The 24,425-nt window shown below is 44.7% G+C and overlaps 1 protein-coding gene across 2 annotated transcripts in view; it reads right to left on the bottom strand.

The window, feature by feature from the left end:
* LOC129820223 (solute carrier family 45 member 4-like) overlaps positions 1–24,425 on the bottom strand; it is an 83,413-nt gene that overhangs the window by 21,259 nt on the left and 37,729 nt on the right. For both annotated transcript variants that reach the window (XR_008754165.1, XM_055877237.1), the window contains exon 4: positions 7,385–7,573. Coding sequence is in view for 1 of the 2 variants with exons in the window: in XM_055877237.1 (XP_055733212.1) it covers positions 7,385–7,573 (189 nt within the window). In the remaining variant the exon portion in view is untranslated. The remainder of the gene's footprint in view (positions 1–7,384; positions 7,574–24,425) is intronic.

Below are 24,425 nucleotides of genomic sequence, written 5' to 3'. Positions count from 1 at the left end.
ACTATCCATGAAAGTGTGTGTTTCATTCCCGTAAAACAAAACAAAGCCAAAGCCTTATCGTACGCGCCATTAGTGTCAATTTCACTGGGAATGTAAACTCTTAGTAGTGAATTTCCATCATAACATTGAGCCCAGAGGAACTCCCCGCACACAACAACAAACAAGTCATTATTCAGACCTTCTCATTAAAGGGGAAAAGCTATTCTGAAAATATTTAGCTAATCAACAACGACCACAGACGAGGAAGAGAGGTGTACAAGTTGAAGAAAGAAAGAAGTCTGTACTGAGTCTGTGTGTAGTCAGTCTGTGTGTAGTCAGTCTGTGTGTAATCAGTCTGTGTGTAGTCAGTCAGTGTGTAGTCAGTCAGTGTGTAGTCAGTCAGTGTGTAGTTAGTCTGTGTGTAGTTAGTCTGTGTGTAGTCAGTCTGTGTGTACGTAGTAAGCAAAGCCTTTCTTCCTGACAATGGAATGGCTGACGGGGTGACGCGCAGTGAGCTAGCGCTGGAGACAGGAAGTAGCTCCAGATAGGCATTGAAAGGTAAGAAGGAGGGCACAACAGGAAACGTTTCCCTGTGAACTGGTTCCCAGTCCTTTCCCATGTCACGGAGAATGACGGTTCACACACACACCGCCCAGCCCAGCAGGTCAGCGGACACAGGAGTCTGTAGCCTTGCTGCTTCTGTTTCTCAGCAAGTTACTGTGACCCACAGCACTGGGACCTGAGCTAGGGGTGACGCCGCAAAAAAATAGCTGCTCTGGGAGGGCTACGACGAGGGCACTGAGCCAACACACACATTCACAGAAACGTGCACGTACGTACATACACCTCTTTCCATCACTCTTCAAAGCAACGCGGCCCAACTAAATCAAATCCAATCCAATTGAAATCCAGGACCGGTCAAACTTTTCAGTTTGTTCAGTGACCCATGGAGCCTCATCTCCAGCAAGCAGAGAAAGTAACGCTACTTGTCCTCTCCCTTCTACTACTACCAGACTCTTCAGTCCTCCTTGGTGGACTGTCATGAAGCCGGCAGCAAAATAACTCTATGGGTAATCTATCGATCTTCTCCTCTGCTGAACCTTTAAAGCACTGAGCAAAATGGATCCCTTCTCTCTTTCGCCTGCACAGAGTGGGGGCACTTAGGGTCACTTCCACTGATAATGAATTTACCATAGCCGATGGCTGGCTAATGTAGGATGTGAAACTTTTGGTGTGCACACTTTGCATTAGAACAGAGTTGAAGTTATAGAATCAGGCTTTTCCAGACCTTTCTAAACTCAGGAGAACCACCGAGAGACACAGCCAGAGCTACTTCCGGCACCGACCGAGATGGCCGCCTCGCTTCGCGTTCCTTGGAAACTATGCAGTATTTTGTTTTTTTACGTGTTATTCCTTACATTGGTACCCCAGGTAATCTTAGGTTTCATTACATACAGTCGGGAAAAACTACTGAATATAAGAGCAACGTCAACTCACCATCGTTACGACCAGGAATATGACTTTCCCGAAACGGATCCAGTGTTTTGCCTTCCACCCAAAACAATGGATCTGATCCCAGCCGGCGACCCTATGCGACGCCGTAAAAGGGGCAAACGTAGCGGTCTCCTGGTCAGGCTTCGGAGACGGGCACATCGCGCTCCACTCCCTAGCATACTACTCGCCAATATCCAGTCTCTTGACAATAAGGTTGATGAAATCCGAGCAAGGGTAACATTCCAGAGAGACATCAGAGATTGTAACGTTCTCTGCTTCACGGAAACATGGCTAACTCAAGAGACGCTAACGGAGTCGGTGCAGGCAGCTGGTTTCTTCACGCATCGCGCCGACAGAAACATACATCTTTCTGGTAAGAAGAGGGGCGGGGGTGTATGCCTTATGATTAACGAGACGTGGTGTGATCATAACAACATACAGGAACTCAAGTCATTCTGTTCACCTGATCTAGAATTCCTCACAATCAAATGTCGACCGCATTATCTACCAAGGGAATTCTCTTCGATTATAATCACAGCCGTATATATTCCCCCCCAAGCAGACACATCGATGGCCCTGAACGAACTTTATCTGACTCTTTGTAAACTGGAAACCACACACCCTGAGGCTGCATTCATCGTAGCTGGGGATTTTAACAAGGCTAATCTGAAAACAAAACTCCCTAAATTCTATCAGCATATCGATTGTGCTACCAGGGCTGGTAAAACCTTGGATCATTGTTATACTAACTTCCGTGACGCATATAAGGCCCTCCCCCGCCCTCCTTTCGGAAAAGCTGACCACGACTCCATTTTGTTGCTTCCAGCTTACAAACAGAAACTAAAACAACAAGCTCCCTCGCTCAGGTCTGTTCAACGCTGGTCCGACCAATCTGATTCCACGCTTCAAGACTGCTTCGATCACGCGGATTGGAATATGTTCCGCATTGCGTCCAACAACAATATTGACGAATACGCTGATTCGGTGAGCGAGTTCATTAGAAAGTGCATTGACGATGTCGTACCCACAGCAACGATTAAAACATTCCCAAACCAGAAACCGTGGATTGACGGCAGCATTCGCGTGAAACTGAAAGCGCGAACCACTGCTTTTAACCAGGGCAAGGTGACCGGAAACATGACCGAATACAAACAGTGTAGCTATTCTCTCCGCAAGGCAATCAAACAAACTAAGTCCCAGTATAGAGACAAAATAGAGTCGCAATTCAACAGCTCAGACACAAGAGGTATGTGGCAGGGTCTACAGTCAATCACAGATTACAAAAAGAAAACCAGCCCCGTCGCGGACCAGGATGTCTTGCTCCCAGACAGGCTAAATAACTTTTTTGCTCGCTTTGAGGACAATACAGTGCCACTGACACGGCCCGCTACCAAAACCTGCGGGCTCTCCTTCACTGCAGCCGAGGTGAGTAAAACATTTAAACGGGTTAACCCTCGCAAGGCTGCAGGCCCAGACGGCATTCCCAGCCGCGTCCTCAGAGCATGCGCAGACCAGCTGGCTGGTGTGTTTACGGACATATTCAATCAATTCTTATCCCAGTCTGCTGTTCCCACATGCTTCAAGAGGGCCACCATTGTTCCTGTTCCCAAGAAAGCTAAGGTAACTGAGCTAAACGACTACCGCCCCGTAGCACTCACTTCCGTCATCATGAAGTGCTTTGAGAGACTAGTCAAGGACCATATCACCTCCACCCTACCGGACACCCTAGACCCACTCCAATTTGCTTACCGACCCAATAGGTCCACAGACGACGCAATCACAACCACACTGCACACTGCCCTAACCCATCTGGACAAGAGGAATATCTATGTGAGAATGCTGTTCATCGACTACAGCTCAGCATTTAACACCATAGTACCCTCCAAACTCGTCATCAAGCTCGAGACCCTGGGTCTCGACCCCGCCCTGTGCAACTGGGTCCTGGACTTCCTGACGGGCCGCCCCCAGGTGGTGAGGGTAGGTAACAACATCTCCACCCCGTTGATCCTCAACACTGGGGCCCCACAAGGGTGCGTTCTGAGCCCTCTCCTGTACTCCCTGTTCACCCACGACTGCGTGGCCATGCACGCCTCCAACTCAATCATCAAGTTTGCGGATGACACTACAGTGGTAGGCTTGATTACCAACAATGACGAGACGGCCTACAGGGAGGAGGTGAGGGCCCTCGGAGTGTGGTGTCAGGAAAATAACCTCACACTCAACGTCAACAAAACAAAGGAGATGATTGTGGACTTCAGGAAACAGCAGAGGGAGCACCCCCCTATCCACATCGACGAGACAGTAGTGGAGAAGGTAGAAAGTTTTAAGTTCCTCGGTGTACACATCACGGACAAACTGAATTGGTCCACCCACACAGGCAGCGTTGTGAAGAAGGCGCAGCAGCGCCTCTTCAACCTCAGGAGGCTGAAGAAATTTGGCTTGTCACCAAAAGCACTCACAAAAGCACTCATCTACAGATGCACAATCGAGAGCATCCTGTCGGGTTGTATCACCGCCTGGTACGGCAACTGCTCCGCCCACAACCGTAAGGCTCTCCAGAGGGTAGTGAGGTCTGCACAACGCATCACCGGGGGCAAACTACCTGCCCTCCAGGACACCTACACCACCCGATGTCACAGGAAGGCCATAAAGATCATCAAGGACAACAACCACCCAAGCCACTGCCTGTTCACCCCGCTATCATCCAGAAGGCGAGGTCAGTACAGGTGCATCAAAGCAAGGACCGAGAGACTGAAAAACAGCTTTTATCTCAAGGCCATCAGACTGTTAAACAGCCACCACTAACATTTAGCGGCCGCTGCCAACATACTGACTCAACTCCAGCCACTTTAATAATGGGAATTGATGGAAATTATGTAAAAATGTACCACTAGCCACTTTAAACAATGCCACTTAATATAATGTTTACATACCCTACATTACTCATCTCATATGTATATGTATATACTGTACTCTATATCATCTACTGCATCTTGCCATCTTTATGTAATACATGTATCACTAGCCACTTTAAACTATGCCACTTTATGTTTACATATCCTACATTACTCATCGCATATGTATAGACTGTACACTATACCATCTACTGCATCTTGCCTATGCCGTTCTGTACCATCAATCATTCATATATCTTTATGTACATATTCTTTATCCCTTTACACTTGTGTGTATAAGGTAGTAGTTGTGGAATTGTTAGGTTAGATTACTTGTTGGTTATTACTGCATTGTCGGAACTAGAAGCACAAGCATTTCGCTACACTCGCATTAACATCTGCTAACCATGTGTATGTTACAAATAAAATTTGATTTGAGCTACTTTTCAATTCAATATGGTTCATATCACACTCCAGAAAAGGGCTTATTAGGTGAGGCAGAAAGCCTGCCGGACAGACTGGCTGCTATCACTGATAACAGAGAACATAATTAGTCTATTCTGTGAACTCAATCATCTCTCTCTCTCTGATTTACATTTCAGTCATTTAACAGAAACTCTCTTATCCAGAGAGACTTACAGTAGGGAGAGCATACATTTTCCCCATACTGGTCCCCCATGGGAATCGAACCCACAAACCTGGCATTGCAAGTGCCATGCTCTAGCACCTGAGCGCCACACGCACACGCACACACACGATAGATCCCAAATTCATACAACCAGTAGGCCGAGGCTACATATAAAAAACGTTAAAAAGCAATGAGTCTGATGTAACAGATCAGAACGTTTAACTTTATAATGTTGATAAACTATTATTTCTTCACATTATTAGCACAGCAACGTACACAAGTCAGGAAGCTACTGTCAAATGTTCATTACGCTATTAGCGGGAAAACACCATTGTCAAAAGCGCACCCCACATGCAAGCGGTTTCACGTGCCAGAGATGAACATATCCGTTAGAAATGTAGAAAGAGGGGAGAACTAAATGTGGAAAACACATTTCAATTGAAGTCATTCAGTTGTACAACTGACTAGGTATCGCCAATTTCCCTTTCACTAATATGCTACAACTCGCATGGGTTGCTAATATGACTAGGATTGTTCCTTTGTCTACTAGACAATGAAAGAAAGTTGATATCAAATAATTGCCTCCACTCCACGCTGTGTGATACGCTGATGAAGCCTGTCTTCTGTTGTCTATGCTGTGTGATACACTGATGAAGCCTGTCTTCTGTTGTCTATGCTGTGTGATACGCTGATGAAGCCTGTCTTCTGTTGTCTATGCTGTGTGCTACGCTGATGAAGTCTGTCTTCTGTTGTCTACGCTGTGTGATACGCTGATGAAGCCTGTCTTCTGTTGTCTACGCTGTGTGATACGCTGATGAAGTCTGTCTTCTGTTGTCTATGCTGTGTGATACGCTGATGAAGCCTGTCTTCTGTTGTCTATGCTGTGTGATACGCTGATGAAGCCTGTCTTCTGTTGTCTATGCTGTGTGATACGCTGATGAAGCCTGTCTTCTGTTGTCTATGCTGTGTGATACGCTGATGAAGCCTGTCTTCTATTGTCTATGCATTTGCTGTTTGAGATGCTGTAGCAACAGCTCTCGCTCTGTCTGACAGATTTCCCGCTCAAATGCTCTTTATCTGTATGATGTAATAAGTAAGATACATAACAAATATACTGTACACACGCACCAATTTAATTACACTCAATTATGCAAATTAACCTGTAGACCAATAAGCATGACCAGTCAAGGGGCGGCAGGGTAGCCTGGTGGTTAGAGCGTTGGACTAGTAACCGAAAGGTTTCAAGTTCAAATCCCCAAGCTGACAAGGTACAAATCTGTTGTTCTCTCCCTGTTCCTAGGCTGTCATTGAAAATAAGAATTTGTTCTTAACTGACTTGCCTATGTAAATAAAGGTTAAAAAAAATGTATTTACACCAATTGGTATGAATGAATAGGCATCTTTTATTCTTCTTAACCCTAACCCTGCCTAACCCCTAGTTCCAACGCTGGTCCTCTGTAGCTCAGCTGGTGCTTGTAACACCAGGATAGTGGGTTTGATTCCTGGGACCACCCATATATAAAATGAATGCACACATTACTGTAGTTGCTTTGGAAAAGATAAATGTTTTATCACACCCATTGTATACACAGTGGTGGAAAAAGTACCCAATTTTCATACTTGAGTATGAGTAAAGATACCTTAACAGAAAATGATTCAAGTAAAAGTGAAAGTCACCCAGTAAAATATTACTTGAGTAAAAGACTAAAAGTATTTGGTTTTAAATGTACTTAAGTATCAATAGTAAATGTAATTGCTAAAATATACTTAAGTATCAAAAGAAAAGTATAGATCATTTAAAATTCCTCATATTACGCAAACAAAACGGCACAACACTCAGACATAATTTACAAACAAAGCATTTGTGTTTAGCCTGTTTAGTGAGTCCGCCAGATCAGATGCAGGAGGAATGACCAGGAATTTTCTTTTTAAGTGCGTGAATCAGACCGTTTTCCTGTCCTGCTAAACATTCAAAATGTACCGAGTACTTTTGGGTGTAAAAAGTACATTATTTTCTTTATTTCCTAACCCCTAGTTCCAACACTGGTCCTCTGTAGCTCAGCTGGTGCTTGTAACACCAGGATAGTGGGTTTGATTCCTGGGACCACCCATATATAAAACGAATGCACACATTACGGTAGTTGCTTTGGAAAAGATAAATGCTTTATCACACCCATTGTATACGCAGTGGTGGAAAAAGTACCCAATTTTCATACTTGAGTAGTGGAGTAAAAGCAAAAGTTGCCAAAATATAAATAGTAAAGTAAATTTAAAGTATTTTTTACTTAAGTACTTTACACCACTAGGTATACGGTCTGATATACCATGGCTGTCAGCCAATCAGCATTCAGGGCTCGAACCACCCAGTTTATAATATATTATTTATTACCAATGAGTGACCCGTTGAGGAAGAGTGCCACTCCGAACAGCACGCCCACACACAGGGCCAGGATGAAAGGACGTCGCCGGCCCCATTTCAGGGTGCAGCGATCGCTGGCTGAGCCAATCAAAGGTGTGAAGATCAGGCCCAGGATGGGGCTCAGGAACCAGGTCAGGCTGTAATACTGTTCTGGAAGACCTGGAGATCAACAGGAAGGAAACGAGAAGGGGGTTAGGGTTAGGGTTTATCATCAAATATAAACGTAACATGTAAAGCGTTGGTCCCATGTTTCATTAGTGGAAATTAAAGATCCCTGAATTATTCCATACACACAAAAAGCTGCTTACACACACTCATCATCTCTGGGCTATAAAGGCTATCTACACGTTTCTGTCATCTTGGCCAAAGTATCCCTTTTACGTAGTGTTACTTGCTGAATGACAAAGCAGATTCGGTGAAGTGTGCCTTATTCACTGGCTACTACGCAGGCACAGAATGGAGTTCCTGGTGTACATAAATGGGGTAGTCTACATGCTAGTAATATGCAAGTAACAACACCATCTTAGAGGGACACTTGTGGGTGATTGTCATTCATCTTATCCAACAAACTGATATTTGGAAACATTTTGTCACAATGAATCAAACCAGCTGTCTGTTCTGTGTTTAAGATCCATTCAAGTGCAATACGTTAGACGAGGCCTATTCGGCCTTCTATTCTTTTTGCCAAGTGCCTTTTGATTTGGCGCCATCCAGTGGCTGTTTTGTGTAGCCGCAGCTAGCGTGTAATCCGCTGTGCTACTTCTTTGTTGGTGGTAAAACAGGAAAAACAGGAAATGATGCAGATCAGCCTCATTGTTGGAAAAGAGTGACGTAATACGGCGGTTTATCTTCTGCCATCCTTCTTGTTAAGCCTTCGTTAAGCATTGCCTGTAAGTACAAATCATTTCTAAGATGTTCATCTTTTAGTATTGTAAGTATTTTCTGCAAGTGAATCGATTACATGTATTCCCTCGTTAGCCTAGCCTGCCTGTTAAGTGCTGTTTTGGAGCTAGCTTCTCTCTACATGTGATATGTCTTCACACTTAAGTTAGCTTACATGTTATATTGATACTAATCCTATTTAGAACAATATTCAAGCAGGATATGTTTTCTATGTACAGTGTCGGTCAAGTATTGTATTGTTCACTATGTGACAATGAAACGTCGGTTAGACTCTGTTGTGCATTAATAGTGCCTTTTAGTCTGAGATGCTCCAATGATTTCATTTTTCTGTATTATTACAGTTTTACACCGTTTCAACTGTAAAACTGGAGATTTATGGAAAGCCCTGACTCTGGTTCAGTTCTTGACTGGAGTTTGGCTGGCTGTCACATTATGGTTGCATACACCTTAAGGAGGACAGTACGAGGCCACACCCCCTCATCGTGTTAGACGAGGCCACACCCCCTCATGGTGTTAGACGAGGCCACACCCCCTCATGGTGTTAGACTAGGCCACACCCCCTCATGGTGTTAGACTAGGCCACACCCCCTCATGGTGTTAGACTAGGCCACACCCCCTCATGGTGTTAGACTAGGCCACACCCCCTCATGGTGTTAGACGAGGCCACACCCCCTTGTGGTGTTAGACGAGGCCACACCCCCTCATGGTGTTAGACGAGGCCACACCCCCTCATCGTGTTAGACGAGGCCACACCCCCTCATGGTGTTAGACTAGGCCACACCCCCTCATGGTGTTAGACGAGGCCACACCCCTCATCGTGTTAGACAAGGCCACACCCCATCATGGTGTTAGACGAGGCCACACCCCCTCATGGTGTTAGACTAGGCCACACCCCCTCATGGTGTTAGACTAGGCCATACCCCGTCATCATGTCAGACGAGGCCACACCCCCTCATCATGTAACACGAGGCCACACCTCCCCCATCATGCCCTCTCCACCTTGACTGCTAAGGGGGTAGTCGAAGGAATCGCTGGTGATTGTAATTTTAACGTATTTTTTATTATTTTTTTCTCCCCACGAGGCGTTGGTTTTATCCACCTAAACGCGAGGAGACCGATTTGTTTTTTACATGTCCGATTTATGGCTCAACAGTAGCCTGTAACAAACAAGTTCAGTTCCTTCTAATGACAGGTGGATTGACAAGAGAGAAACAGTAAGAATAAATAATGAGGCCAATGTATTTACTTACCTGGTAAAATATGGGTTAAGTTGACTGAGAACATATTCCCTTTACAGTAAGGACCTGGGGAATAGTTACAAGGGGAGAGGAGGGGGATGAATGAGCCAATAGGAAGCTGGGGATGATTAGGTGACTATGATGGTATGAGGGTCAGATTGGGAATTTAGTCAGGACACCGGGGTTAACACCCCTATTCTTACAATAAGTGCCATGGGATCTTTAGTGACCACAAATAGTGAAGACACCTGTTTTAACATCCCATCTGAAAGGCAGCACCTAAACACAGGGCAATGTCCCCTAAACTGCCCTGGGGTATTGGGCTCTCGTTAGACCAGAGGTTCCTACTGGCCCCCAACACCACTTCCAGCAGCATCTGTGGTCTCCCATCCAGGGACAAACCAGGACCAACCCTGCTTAGCTTCAGAAGCAAGACAGCAGCTGGATGCGGGCTGCTGCAGCCCAGCAGGTGTAACTATAACACTGACTGAGTGCAGAAAGGCTGCACAGAAAGAGCGACAGAAAGAAAAGGAGACAAAAAGACAGAAAGAGAGAAAAAGAGACAGAAAGATTCCAGACTCACACCACGGATCTGAATGTGCAGTATTAACATGAACCAGACCTGCAACAAAGTCAGTTCTGCCAAGTGCTTATGTTCGTCAGACTAAGCTTCTGGCACCCCTGTCCCAAAACCGCAGGAACAGGCTCGTACAGTCTTTAAGGTCACCAGGGTACAGGCCTGCCTCACACAGATGCCACAGGTCCACGGAGGGAGAACCTGCCAGCCAAGTCTGTTCAGGGCTCACGGCTTGGCAGTACTTTTCTATTCATCTGCCCTGCTTTGCTATGTGGGTTAGAGATTGCAGGATGCACTTATAGAGCAGTCACTCCATGGAGTGAACTGTGACACGTCAAAAAAATAACTTGTTAACACAAAGATCATTTTGTTGGTCATTTTCAATGAAGCAAAGTGATCATTTATAACATAAAACTTTGCCAGTGAGAACAAATCTCACATTTCATTCTAAGAATCAGCTTATAAAAATACATGTAAAAAGTAGACTACTCTTATCCCTGCTCAGAATATGTTATAACTTTCCCACTGGGAACACACTGGTCGAATCAATGTTGTTTCCACTATAGTGGGTTATGTTCATATCAGAGTGTAGACTAGTGGGTTATGGTCTTATCAGAGTGTAGACTAGTGAGTTATGGTCTTATCAGAGTGTAGACTAGTGAGATATGGTCTTATCAGAGTGTAGACTAGTGAGATATGGTCTTATCAGAGTGTAGACTAGTGGGTTATGGTCTTATCAGAGTGTAGACTAGTGAGATATGGTCTTATCAGAGTGTAGACTAGTGAGATATGGTCTTATCAGAGTGTAGACTAGTGGGTTATGGTCTTATCAGAGTGTAGACTAGTGAGATATGGTCTTATCAGAGTGTAGACTAGTGAGTTATGGTCTTATCAGAGTGTAGACTAGTGGGTTATGTTCATATCAGAGTGTAGACTAGTGGGTTATGGTCTTATCAGAGTGTAGACTAGTGGGTTATGGTCTTATCAGAGTGTAGACTAGTGAGTTATGGTCTTATCAGAGTGTAGACTAGTGAGATATGGTCTTATCAGAGTGTAGACTAGTGAGATATGGTCTTATCAGAGTGTAGACTAGTGAGATATGGTCTTATCAGAGTGTAGACTAGTGGGTTATGGTCTTATCAGAGTGTAGACTAGTGGGTTATGGTCTTATCAGAGTGTAGACTAGTGGGTTATGGTCTTATCAGAGTGTAGACTAGTGGGTTATGGTCATATCAGAGTGTAGACTAGTGGGTTATGGTCTTATCAGCGTGTAGACTAGTGGGTTATGGTCTTATCAGAGTGTAGACTAGTGGGTTATGGTCTTATCAGAGTGTAGACTAGTGGGTTATGGTCTTATCAGAGTGTAGACTAGTGGGTTATGGTCTTATCAGAGTGTAGACTAGTGGGTTATGGTCTTATCAGAGTGTAGACTAGTGAGTTATGGTCTTATCAGAGTGTAGACTAGTGGGTTATGGTCTTATCAGAGTGTAGACTAGTGAGATATGGTCATATCAGAGTGTAGACTAGTGGGTTATGGTCTTATCAGAGTGTAGACTAGTGAGATATGGTCTTATCAGAGTGTAGACTAGTGGGTTATGGTCTTATCAGAGTGTAGACTAGTGGGTTATGGTCTTATCAGAGTGTAGACTAGTGAGTTATGGTCTTATCAGCGTGTAGACTAGTGGGTTATGGTCTTATCAGAGTGTAGACTAGTGGGTTATGGTCTTATCAGAGTGTAGACTAGTGGGTTATGGTCTTATCAGAGTGTAGACTAGTGAGTTATGGTCTTATCAGAGTGTAGACTAGTGAGTTATGGTCTTATCAGAGTGTAGACTAGTGGGTTATGGTCTTATCAGAGTGTAGACTAGTGGGTTATGGTCTTATCAGAGTGTAGACTAGTGGGTTATGGTCTTATCAGAGTGTAGACTAGTGAGTTATGGTCTTATCAGAGTGTAGACTAGTGGGTTATGGTCTTATCAGAGTGTAGACTAGTGGGTTATGGTCTTATCAGAGTGTAGACTAGTGAGTTATGGTCTTATCAGAGTGTAGACTAGTGGGTTATGGTCTTATCAGAGTGTAGACTAGTGGGTTATGGTCTTATCAGAGTGTAGACTAGTGGGTTATGGTCTTATCAGCGTGTAGACTAGTGGGTTATGGTCTTATCAGAGTGTAAACTAGTGAGTTATGGTCTTATCAGCGTGTAGACTAGTGAGTTATGGTCTTATCAGAGTGTAGACTAGTGGGTTATGGTCTTATCAGAGTGTAGACTAGTGGGTTATGGTCTTATCAGAGTGTAGACTAGTGGGTTATGGTCTTATCAGAGTGTAGACTAGTGGGTTATGGTCTTATCAGAGTGTAGACTAGTGAGTTATGGTCTTATCAGAGTGTAGACTAGTGAGTTATGGTCTTATCAGAGTGTAGACTAGTGGGTTATGGTCTTATCAGAGTGTAGACTAGTGGGTTATGGTCTTATCAGAGTGTAGACTAGTGGGTTATGGTCTTATCAGAGTGTAGACTAGTGAGTTATGGTCTTATCAGAGTGTAGACTAGTGGGTTATGGTCTTATCAGAGTGTAGACTAGTGGGTTATGGTCTTATCAGAGTGTAGACTAGTGAGTTATGGTCTTATCAGAGTGTAGACTAGTGGGTTATGGTCTTATCAGAGTGTAGACTAGTGGGTTATGGTCTTATCAGAGTGTAGACTAGTGGGTTATGGTCTTATCAGCGTGTAGACTAGTGGGTTATGGTCTTATCAGAGTGTAAACTAGTGAGTTATGGTCTTATCAGCGTGTAGACTAGTGAGTTATGGTCTTATCAGAGTGTAGACTAGTGGGTTATGGTCTTATCAGAGTGTAGACTAGTGGGTTATGGTCTTATCAGAGTGTAGACTAGTGGGTTATGGTCTTATCAGAGTGTAGACTAGTGGGTTATGGTCTTATCAGAGTGTAGACTAGTGAGATATGGTCTTATCAGAGTGTAGACTAGTGGGTTATGGTCTTATCAGAGTGTAGACTAGTGAGTTATGGTCTTATCAGAGTGTAGACTATACAGGGTCTCACAGTAAGTGAAGCCCTGTTCACATTCTGGTTCAAATGAACCTGATGGTTGTTGATGATGACCATGACCCAGGTGGCTTGGGAACCCAGAGCTCCACTGTGCCCCAAACATCACTACTTCCTGTTGCCTGTAGACAGACTTCCTGTAGACATGTCCTTATGACCCCTCAATGACCAATCAATGAGACATGACTTCCTCCTCAAGGTTTTAATTGAGGTTACTCACAGGGCCCCAAAACTGTGTTTTTGTAAATTGTTCACTTGTTTTGGTCACGACCTGCTGTCGGAGTCGGATACAAACACATAAAATGTCGCAAACAGATTTGAATCTGTCAGTAAGCAGTTTGTTTCTTTGGGAAAGCGGTCGGGGTAAACAGGATGTCCGGTTCTAGTAAATTAAGACCAGGATTTTCTCTCCACCGGGTCAAAGATGTGGAACAATACTGAGACCAGTGTGACACGCACTACTTCAGGATATATTTACTGTGGCCCTGCCAGACTTAGGACAGACAGATTTACACCATGTAGGAAAGAGCACAGTCACAAAACTAGACAGAGAGAGGAGGGTGAGGGATAGAGAGAGACAGTGAGATGGACAGAAAGAGAGAGAGAGACAGAGAGACAGAGGGACAGAGACAGGGAGAGAGCGATACAGAAAGAGAAACAGAGAGAGAGAGAGACAGACAGAGACAGAGAGAGAGAGAGGGAGAGAGAGATACAGAGAGAGAGACAGAGAGGGAGAGACAGAGGCAGAGAGCAAGAGAGACAGAGAGAGAGAAACAGAGAGAGAAACAGAGAGAGAGAGATAGAGACAGAGAGAGGGAGAGATACAGAGAGAGAGACAGAGAGAGAGAGATAAACTACCAGGTGTGAAACAGGGAAGGGACTCAGGGGGTATGCTAATTTGGTATAGAGCAGACCTAACTCACTCCATTAAATTAATCAAAACAGGAACATTTTACATTTGGCTAGAAATTCAAAAAGGAAATTATCTTAACAGAGAAAAATGTCCTCCTGTGTGCTACCTATATCCCCCCCCACTAGAATCCCCATACTTTAATGAATACAGCTTCTCCATCCTGGAGGGGGAAATCAATCATTTCCAGGCCCAGGGACATGTACTAGTCTGTGGTGACCTAAATGCCAGAACTGGACAAGAACCTGGCACCCTCAGCACACAGGGGGACAAACACCTGCTTGCAGGTGACAACATTCCCTCCCCCATATTCCCCCCTAGGCACAACTACGACAACATAACCAACAAAAACGGGTCACAACTCCTGCAGCGCTGTCGCACGCTGGGTATGTACATAGTCAATGGTAGGCTTCGAGGGGACTCCTATGGTAGGTACACCTAAAGCTCATCTCCTGGGTGGCGCAGTGGTCTAGGGCACTGCATTGCAGTGCTAGCTGCTCCACTAGCAACCACTCAGGACCCCAATGGGATTTATTGTCACTTTCATTTTCTCACGAAAAGCCCTCTAATAAAAATGGTTGGATGGGAAGGGTGAGGTATCAGATGAAATTATTTTATATCTAAATGGCAGCAGCAAAAGAGGAATGGACCGGTCGAAAGCTCAATCATGGGAGCGTAAATTAGTGTACATACAGGTGGTTAAATTGGCCTGCGTGAGTCTGCGTGTGTGCGTGAGTCTGCGTGTGTGCGTGCGTGACACTTGTTTTGATCTGAGCAGCTTTCGCAGCCCAGGGCCTACTATATAAGGTGTTGTGACACATGAGACGAGCCAGACTCTACAGTGTTAAGCTCTCCATTCCTCAGAACAGAACATCCTTGTACAAGTCATAAAAAACTTTGTCCTTGTACATGCCCCATCCACTTCCAGACATTAGCCATCGATAAATCACCTCTAAGTGTCTCAGCCAATGTAAATGTCATTGTTATTGACTGTGGCCTAATGGTCATTGGGTTGGGAAGGGTAAACTGACCTGACACCTTGCTTACCCAAGGAATTCCGCAAGATGCACTGATAGCATTTGTGTCTAATGATTCCATTGTGGAGCTATATGAGCTGGCACCAAGACTGACTAAACACACTGTAAGGCCTGGACCAGAGCCATATGAATGAGCCAGCTGTGCTCATACAGTTCAGTTCCACACATGGGACACCATTGTGTGTCAAATGGGAATGATGTGTCAAGATTAATGTCTTTGATGGAGAAGATTGTGAGTTGCCTCTAATATGGTCATACATTGGGCAGGAGGTTAGGAAGTGCAGCTCAGTTTCCACCTCATTTTGTGGGCAGTGTGCACATAGCCTGTCTTCTCTTGAGAGCCATGTCTGCCTACGGCGGCCTTTCTCAATAGCAAGGCTATGCTCACTGAGTCTGTACATAGTCAAAGCTTTCCTTAAGTTTGGGTCAGTCACCGGGGTCAGGTATTCTGCCACTATGTACTCTCTGTTTAGGGCCAAATAGCATTCTAGTTTGCTCTGTTTTTTTTGTTAATTCTTTCCAATGTGTCAAGTAATTGTCTTCTTGTTTTCTCATGATTTGGTTGGGTCTAATTGTGTTGCTGTCCTGGGGCTCTGTAGGGTCTGTTTGTGTTTTTGAACAGAGCCCCAGGAACAGCTTGCTTAGGGGGCTCTTCTCCAGGTTCATCTCTCTGTAGGTGATGGCTTTGTTATGGAAGGTTTGGGAATCGCTTCCTTTTAGGTGGTTGTAGAATTTAACGGCTCTTTTCTGGATTTTGATAATAAGTGGGTATCGGCCTAATTCTGTTCTGCATGCACTATTTGGTGTTCTACGTTGTACACGGAGGATATTTTTGCAGAATTCTGCATGCAGAGTCTCAATTTGTTGTTTGTCCCATTTTGTGAAATCTTGGTTGGTGAGCGGACCCCACACCTTACAACCACAAAGGGCAATGGGTTCTATGACTGATTCAAGTATTTTTAGCCAGATCCTAATTCTTATGTTGAATTTTATGTTCCTTTTGATGGCATAGAATGCCCTTCTTGCATTGTCTCTCAGATCGTTCACAGCTTTGTGGAAGTTACCTGTGATGCTGATGTTTAGGCCAAGGTATGTATAGTTTTTTGTTTGGTCTAGGGCAACGGTGTCTAGATGGAATTTGTATTTGTGATCCTGGTGACTGGACCTTTTTTGGAACACCATTATTTTGGTCTTACTGAGATTTACTGTCAGGGCCCAGGTCTGGCAGAATCTGTGCAGAATATCTAGGTGCTGCTGTAGGCCCTCCTTGGTTGGGGACAGAAGCACCAGATCATCAGCAAACAGTAGACATTTGACTTCAGATTCTAGTAGGGTGAGGCCGGGTGCTGCAGACTGTTCTAGTGCCCGCGCCAATTCGTTGATATATATGTTGAAGAGGGTGGGGCTTAAGCTGCATCCCTGTCTCACCCCACGGCCCTGTGGGAAGAAATGTGTGTGTGTTTTGCCTATTTTTACCGCACACTTGCTGTTTGTGTACATGGATTTTATAATGTCGTATGTTTTACCCCCAACACCACTTTCCATCAATTTGTATAGCAGACCCTCATGCCAAATTGAGTCGAAGGCTTTTTTGAAATCAACAAAGCATGAGAACATGAGAAGACTTTGCCTTTGTTTTGGTTTGTTTGTTTGTCAATTAGGGTGTGCAGGGTGAATACATGGTCTGTTGTACGGTAATTTGGTAAAAAGCCAATTTGACATTTGCTCAGTGCATTGTTTTCACTGAGGAAATGTATGAGTCTGCTGTTAATGATAATGCAGAGGATTTTCCCAAGGTTGCTGTTGACGCATATCCCACGGTAGTTATTGGGGTCAAATTTGTCTCCACTTTTGTGGATTGGGGTGATCAGTCCATGGTTCCAAATATTGGGGAAGATGCCAGAGCTAAGGATGATGTTAAAGAGTTTAAGTATAGCCAATTGAAATTTCTTGTCTGTATATTTGATCATTTCATTGAGGATTCCATCAACACCACAGGCCTTTTTGGGTTGGAGGGTTTTTATTTTGTCCTGTAGCTCATTCAAGGTAATTGGAGAATCCAGTGGGTTCTGGTAGTCTTTAATAGTTGATTCTAAGATTTGTATTTGATCATGTATATGTTTTTGCTCATTGTTCTTTGTTATAGAGCTTTGTTATAAAAGATTGGAGAGGTGGTTTACCCATACATCTCCATTTTGGATATATAATTCTTCGTGTTGTTTGTTTAGTGTTTTCTAATTTTCCCAGAAGTGGTTAGAGTCTATGGATTCTTCAATTACATTGAGCTGATTTCTGACGTGCTGTTCCTTCTTTTCCCGTAGTGTATTTCTGTATTGTTTTAGTGATTCACCATTGTGAAGGTGTAGACTCAGGTTTTCCGGGTCTCTATGTTTTTGGTTGGACAGGTTTCTCAATTTCTTTCTTAGATTTTTGCATTCTTCATCAAACCATTTGTCATTGTTGTTCATTTTCTTCGGTTTTCTATTTGAGATTTTGAGATTTGATAGGGAAGCTGAGAGGTCAAATATACTGTTAAGATTTTCTACTGCCAAGTTTACACCTTCACTATTACAGTGGAACATTTTACGCAGGAAGTTGTCTAAAGGGGATTGGATTTATTGTTGCCTAATTGTTTTTTGGTAGGTTTCCACACTGTATTCCTTCCATCTATAGCATTTCTTAATGTTACTCAGTTCCTTTGGCTTTGATGCCTCATGATTGATTATTGCTCTGTTCAAGTAGACTGTGATTTTGCTGTGGTCTGATAGGTGTGTTAGTAGGCTGACTGAACGCTCTGAGAGACTCTGGGTAGAGGTCAGTGATAATGTAGTCTACAATACTACTGCCAGGAGATTTACATTTTACATTTACATTTTAGTCATTTAGCAGACGCTCTTATCCAGAGCGACTTACAGTAGAGTGCATACATTTTATTAAAAAAAATGTACATACCGGCCAAACCCTCCCTAACCCGGACGACGCTATGCTAATTGTGCGTCGCCCCACGGACCTCCCGGTTGCGGCCGGCTGCGACAGAGCCTGGGCGCGAACCCAGCCCAGCCTGGGCGCGAACCCAGAGACTCTGGTGGAGCAGCTAGCAGCCGAAGAACCCTTTTGGAACCCGTTTTGCTAAGAGTGTCGGCTAGCAGAGGGATGTCCTGTATGAATTACTTACAGGATAATTTCACATGCTGTTCTCAACCCTCACTGTGTTTCCAACAATAGGAAGAGATAATATGCAAGCAGTGGGTCTCAGCCAATGAATAATTCCGTGATATGCAACAAACCGAAAGACAAAGTGAAGATATAGAAGCTGAGAGAGAGAGAGACTGAGATTGAGAGAGAGAAGCTGAGTGAGAGTGAAGATATAAACTGAGTGTACAAAACATTAAGAACGCATGCTCTTTCCATGACATAGACTGACCAGGTGAATCCCGGTGAAAGCTATGATCCCTTATTGATGTCACTTGTTAAATCCACTTCAATCAGTGTAGATGAAAGGGAGGAGGCATATTAAAGAAGGATTTTTAAGCCTTTTAATACAATTGAGACATGGATTATGTATGTGTGCCATTCAGAGGGTGAATGAGAAAGACAAAATATTTAAATGCATTTGAACGGGGTATGGTAGTAGGTGCCAGGCACACCAGTTTGTGTCAAGAACTGCAAATGCTGCTGGTTTTTCACACTCAATAGTTTTCCCGCAAGTATTAAGAATGATCCACCACCCAAAGGACATCCAGCCAACTTGACACAACTATGAGAAGTGTAAGAATATGTCCAAGATAAAGAGAGAGACAGAGGACTAAAAGTCAATAAAGTACTAACCATCAATGGAAATTGTGTTTTTTTCTGTAACAGGGGATTAATGCAGAGACATGGGAGGAATTTGTCTATATATTGAGCCTGAAATAGGATACTTATCTGGCCATTGGCCCAGTTTTATTGCAAGGAATTCTAATTGGCTGGGTTATAAAACTAGATCCTGTCCCTTTGTTCACTGGAGAGAGTCTCAGGAGACCATCACTGAGGACGGGGGAGAATGACCATCTACTTCCAAGCATGATTTTCCTATTTGAATAAACCCTGATTTGCTTTGGGGTCTGTGTTACTAAAGAATAACATCAACTGCTAACAGAAGCATTTGAGTCAACATGGGCCAGGATCCCTGTGGAATGCTTTCGACACCTTGTAGAGTCCATGCCCTGACAAATGTAGGCTGTTGTGAGGGCAAATGGGGGGATAGAAACTCAATATTAGGAAGGTGTTCTTAATGTTCAGACACATAGAGAGAGAAAGCGAAAGAGAGAGAGAGAGAGAGAGAGAGAGAGAGAGAGAGAGAGACAGAGAAAGAGAGAGAAAAAGAGAAAGAGGAGAGAGAGAGAGATTGAGGAACTAAAAAGGGAGAGATGCCAGTTTAAATGCATTGACACATTTGTAGCAGAGCCCCTGAGAGGTGAGCGCGGTGGAAGGGAGGAGGGGGAGGAGAGGAGACTGGCCTACATGGTGTTGGGATGTGAGTCATAGCGTTTGCTGCTTCCCAGCAGTGTGAGGGGGAGTGTCAGTGAGGAGACTATTTTATAAAACGCCCATCCATCCCAGAAGAGATGGGTTTCTACTCACACACAAACACACAACATTTGATGGATGGTGGCAACAGAGCACTCGTTTCCCAATTATAACAGTGGTGCGGTACACTCTTGGGAAAAAAGGGTAGAACCCTCTGTGTACAGGGTTTTACATGGAACCAAAAGGGTTCTACCTGGAATCGAAAAGGGTTCTCCTATGGGGACAGCCAAAGAGCCCTTTCAGGTTCTAGATAGCACCTTTTTTTCTAAGAATGTAGGGAGCAGTGATTAGAGCAGCCGGGTCCACAGTACTGCCGAGTCCACAGTCCTGCCGGATCCACAGTACTGCCGGGTCCACAGTACTGCCGGGTCCACAGTACTGCCGGGTCCACAGTACTGCCGGGTCCACTGACAAAGTACTATAGCTCGTAAACAACTTCAGCAAACCAGAGGAGAGAAACTGCAATTCATTCTGTAGCCTAGAGATAACTATCAACAATAGACAATAACAACGCTGAAATACATTTAAGAATCGAAATAAACTGCATCAACAAAATGTCATTTTGTTATGCACTTAAGAAGTGAAACAGTGAAATATGATGACAGGTGGAAGCTCCTGCCAATAGAGCCACCGGTGGCACAGCGACCTGCCTGCCTTCCTGCAGTTGACATCGAAAAGGGTGATTTAATTAGTGAGGGCGGTTTAAAGTGCACCCAGTGATGAAGAGCTTTGCCAGGCTCCGCCGACCGAGCAGAGAGCAGGGTAGATCTGACTCTCAAATAAGAGACCTAGAGACAGACATATGGACAGAGCGTTTGTTTGTTTTCCGTGCTGAGCTGAGGGTGTGTGTGCATGTCTGTGTGTGAGTGTGTGTGCATGTCTGTGTGTGAGTGTGTGTGCATGTCTGTGTGTGAGTGTGTGTGTGTGTGAGTGAGTGAGTGAGTGAGTGAGTGAGTGAGTGAGTGAGTGAGTGAGTGAGTGAGTGCGAGAGAGGGAGGGAGGGAGTAAAGTGCAGGAGAGTGAGTGAGAATGAGAGGGGGGGTTGTGTTTGTTTTGGTAAGTATGTCAACGTGTGCGTGTAGCCTTCACGTAGGAGAGATAGATTATAATGGCATCATGTTTGTATTGGTGCATTCATTAAGCAGCGAAAGGAGATGCTCAGGACCCAGGAAAGGAGAGTCAGTACTGCCCTGTAATACAGAATAGAAGACAGCCAGGACAGGGGAGTCCATACTGCCCTGTAATACAGAATAGAAGACAGCCAGGACAGGGGAGTCCATACTGCCCTCTAATACAGAATAGAAGACAGCCGAGACAGGGGAGTCCGTACTGCCCTGTAATACAGAATAGAAGACAGCCAGGACAGAGGAGTCAGTACTGTCCTGTAATACAGAATAGAAGACAGCCAGGACAGGGGAGTCCATACTGCCCTGTAATACAGAATAGAAGACAGCCAGGACAACGGAGTCAGTACTGTCCTGTAATACAGAATAGAAGACAGCCAGGACAGGGGAGTCCATACTGCCCTGTAATACAGAATAGAAGACAGCCGAGACAGGGGAGTCCGTACTGCCCTGTAATACAGAATAGAAGACAGCCAGGACAGGGGAGTCAGTACTGCCCTGTAATACAGAATAGAAGACAGCCAGGACAGGGGAGTCAGTACTGCCCTGTAATACAGAATAGAAGACAGCCAGGACAGGGGAGTCAGTACTGCCCTGTAATACAGAATAGAAGACAGCTAGGACAGGGGAGTCAGTACTGCCCTGTAATACAGAATAGAAGACAGCCAGGACAGGGGAGTCAGTACTGTCCTGTAATACAGAATAGAAGACAGCCAGGACAGGGGAGTCCATACTGCCCTGTAATACAGAATAGAAGACAGCCAGGACAGGGGAGTCAGTACTGTCCTGTAATACTGAATAGAAGACAGCCAGGACAGGGGAGTCCATACTGCCCTGTAATACAGAATAGAAGACAGCCAGGACAGGGGAGTCAGTACTGCCCTGTAATACAGAATAGAAGACAGCCAGGACAGGGGAGTCAGTACTGCCCTGTAATACAGAATAGAAGACAGCTAGGACAGGGGAGTCAGTACTGCCCTGTAATACAGAATAGAAGACAGCCAGGACAGGGGAGTCAGTACTGTCCTGTAATACAGAATAGAAGACAGCCAGGACAGGGGAGTCCATACTGCCCTGTAATACAGAATAGAAGACAGCCAGGACAGGGGAGTCAGTACTGTCCTGTAATACTGAATAGAAGACAGCCAGGACAGGGGAGTCCATACTGCCCTGTAATACAGAATAGAAGACAGCCAGGACAGGGGAGTCAGTACTGCCCTGTAATACAGAATAGAAGACAGCCAGGACAGGGGAGTCAGTACTGCCCTGTAATACAGAATAGAAGACAGCTAGGACAGGGGAGTCAGTACTGCCCTGTAATACAGAATAGAAGACAGCCAGGACAGGGGAGTCAGTACTGTCCTGTAATACAGAATAGAAGACAGCCAGGACAGGGGAGTTAGTACTGCCCTGTAATACAGAATAGAAGACAGCCAGGACAGGGGAGTTAGTACTGCCCTGTAATACAGAATAGAAGACAGCCAGGACAGGGGAGTCAGTACTGTCCTGTAATACTGAATAGAAGACAGCCAGGACAGGGGAGTCCATACTGCCCTGTAATACAGAATAGAAGACAGCCAGGACAGGGGAGTTAGTACTGCCCTGTAATACAGAATAGAAGACAGCCAGGACAGGGGAGTCAGTAATGCCCTGTAATACAGAATAGAAGACAGCCAGGACAGGGGAGTCAGTAATGCCCTGTAATACAGAATAGAAGACAGCCAGGACAGGGGAGTCAGTACTGTCCTGTAATACTGAATAGAAGACAGCCAGGACAGGGGAGTCCATACTGCCCTGTAATACAGAATAGAAGACAGCCAGGACAGGGGAGTTAGTACTGCCCTGTAATACAGAATAGAAGACAGCCAGGACAGGGGAGTCAGTAATGCCCTGTAATACAGAGTAGAAGACAGCCAGGACAGGGGAGTCCATACTGCCCTGTAATACAGAATAGAAGACAGCCAGGACAGGGGAGTCAGTACTGCCCTGTAATACAGAATAGAAGACAGCCAGGACAGGGGAGTCAGTACTGCCCTGTAATACAGAATAGAAGACAGCCAGGACAGGGGAGTTAGTACTGCCCTGTAATACAGAATAGAAGACAGCCAGGACAGGGGAGTCAGTAATGCCCTGTAATACAGAATAGAAGACAGCCAGGACAGGGGAGTCCATACTGCCCTGTAATACAGAATAGAAGACAGCCAGGACAGGGGAGTCAGTACTGCCCTGTAATACAGAATAGAAGACAGCCAGGACAGGGGAGTCAGTACTGCCCTGTAATACAGAATAGAAGACAGCCAGGACAGGGGAGTCAGTACTGCCCTGTAATACAGAATAGAAGACAGCCAGGACAGGGGAGTCAGTACTGCCCTGTAATACCGAATAGAAGACAGCCAGGACAAGAGCTAGCTCAGCAGTCACGCAGTATGAATCACACACAAACACACAAAGCTGTCTGTTCCCTCTTCTAAGCGCGTAGAACAGTAGTGTCATCAAGGTGCCTTCGAGGTCATTTGCACAGTGCCAGGTAAGATGATGTATTGTGTGTTAGCAGTGTGAATGAAAAGAGAGGGGCCGGCCTCAGTAATGATTGATTGATTCCGAGCTGGCTTCTAATGTAACAGGGACATTTTGTTTTATGCAGCATCCACTCTGCTCGCCTTTAAAACTGCATGAATCACACACACACACACACACACAGCTGTTAGTCAGCAGTGTTACATAATACTGCAGTAGTCAGTAGTCAGCCACGTAGTCCTGGGACACTGCAGTAGAGGTGGAGGAAGAGAGGATTCTTCCTCCAACCAACCACAGCAGAGACATGGTGAATTTAACACAGACAGGTACAAAATAAGAGTTGAGTTGAGTTGTATGTTTGCAGATTATTAAAGGGATTATTAAAGGGATACTTTGGGATTTTGGCAATGCGACCCTTTATATACTTCCGCTAACGCGAGTTAGCACTGGCTTGTGAAATTACCTCCAACTTCCTTCATACTGGACACAGAGACATAAAAATGGTATCCACCACTTCATCTGACTCTGGGGAAGTAGATAAAGTGCCTCGTTGACAACATCCTTTTAACAAAATAAAATCAGATGGAAGATCACTAAAAAATTAGACATTTCTTACATTATACTGTAGTCTACATGGACTCCCTCACAATACATAACTATAAATTCCCTTCTTTTTTACAACTGGGAGTAAACCACAGCATCACAGATTCTATAATAAAATGAACTGCTGCAGATTCTGTGTCAATACAACAACACCACAACAACAACACCACCACAACAACACCACCATCACAACAACACCATCACAACAACACCACAACAACACCACCATCACAACAACACAACAACACCACCACCACAACAACACCACAACAACACCACCACCACAACACCACAACAACACCACCACCACAACAACACCACAACAACACCACCACCACCACAACAACACCACAACAACACCACCATCACAACAACACAACAACACCACCACCACAACAACACAACAACACCACCACCACAACAACACCACAACAACACCACCACCACAACACCACAACAACACCACCACCAC

The sequence above is a fragment of the Salvelinus fontinalis genome, chromosome 22, assembly GCF_029448725.1.
Source record: "Salvelinus fontinalis isolate EN_2023a chromosome 22, ASM2944872v1, whole genome shotgun sequence".
Classification (NCBI taxonomy): domain Eukaryota; kingdom Metazoa; phylum Chordata; class Actinopteri; order Salmoniformes; family Salmonidae; genus Salvelinus; species Salvelinus fontinalis.
This window is presented reverse-complemented; position numbering and strand designations above follow the sequence as displayed.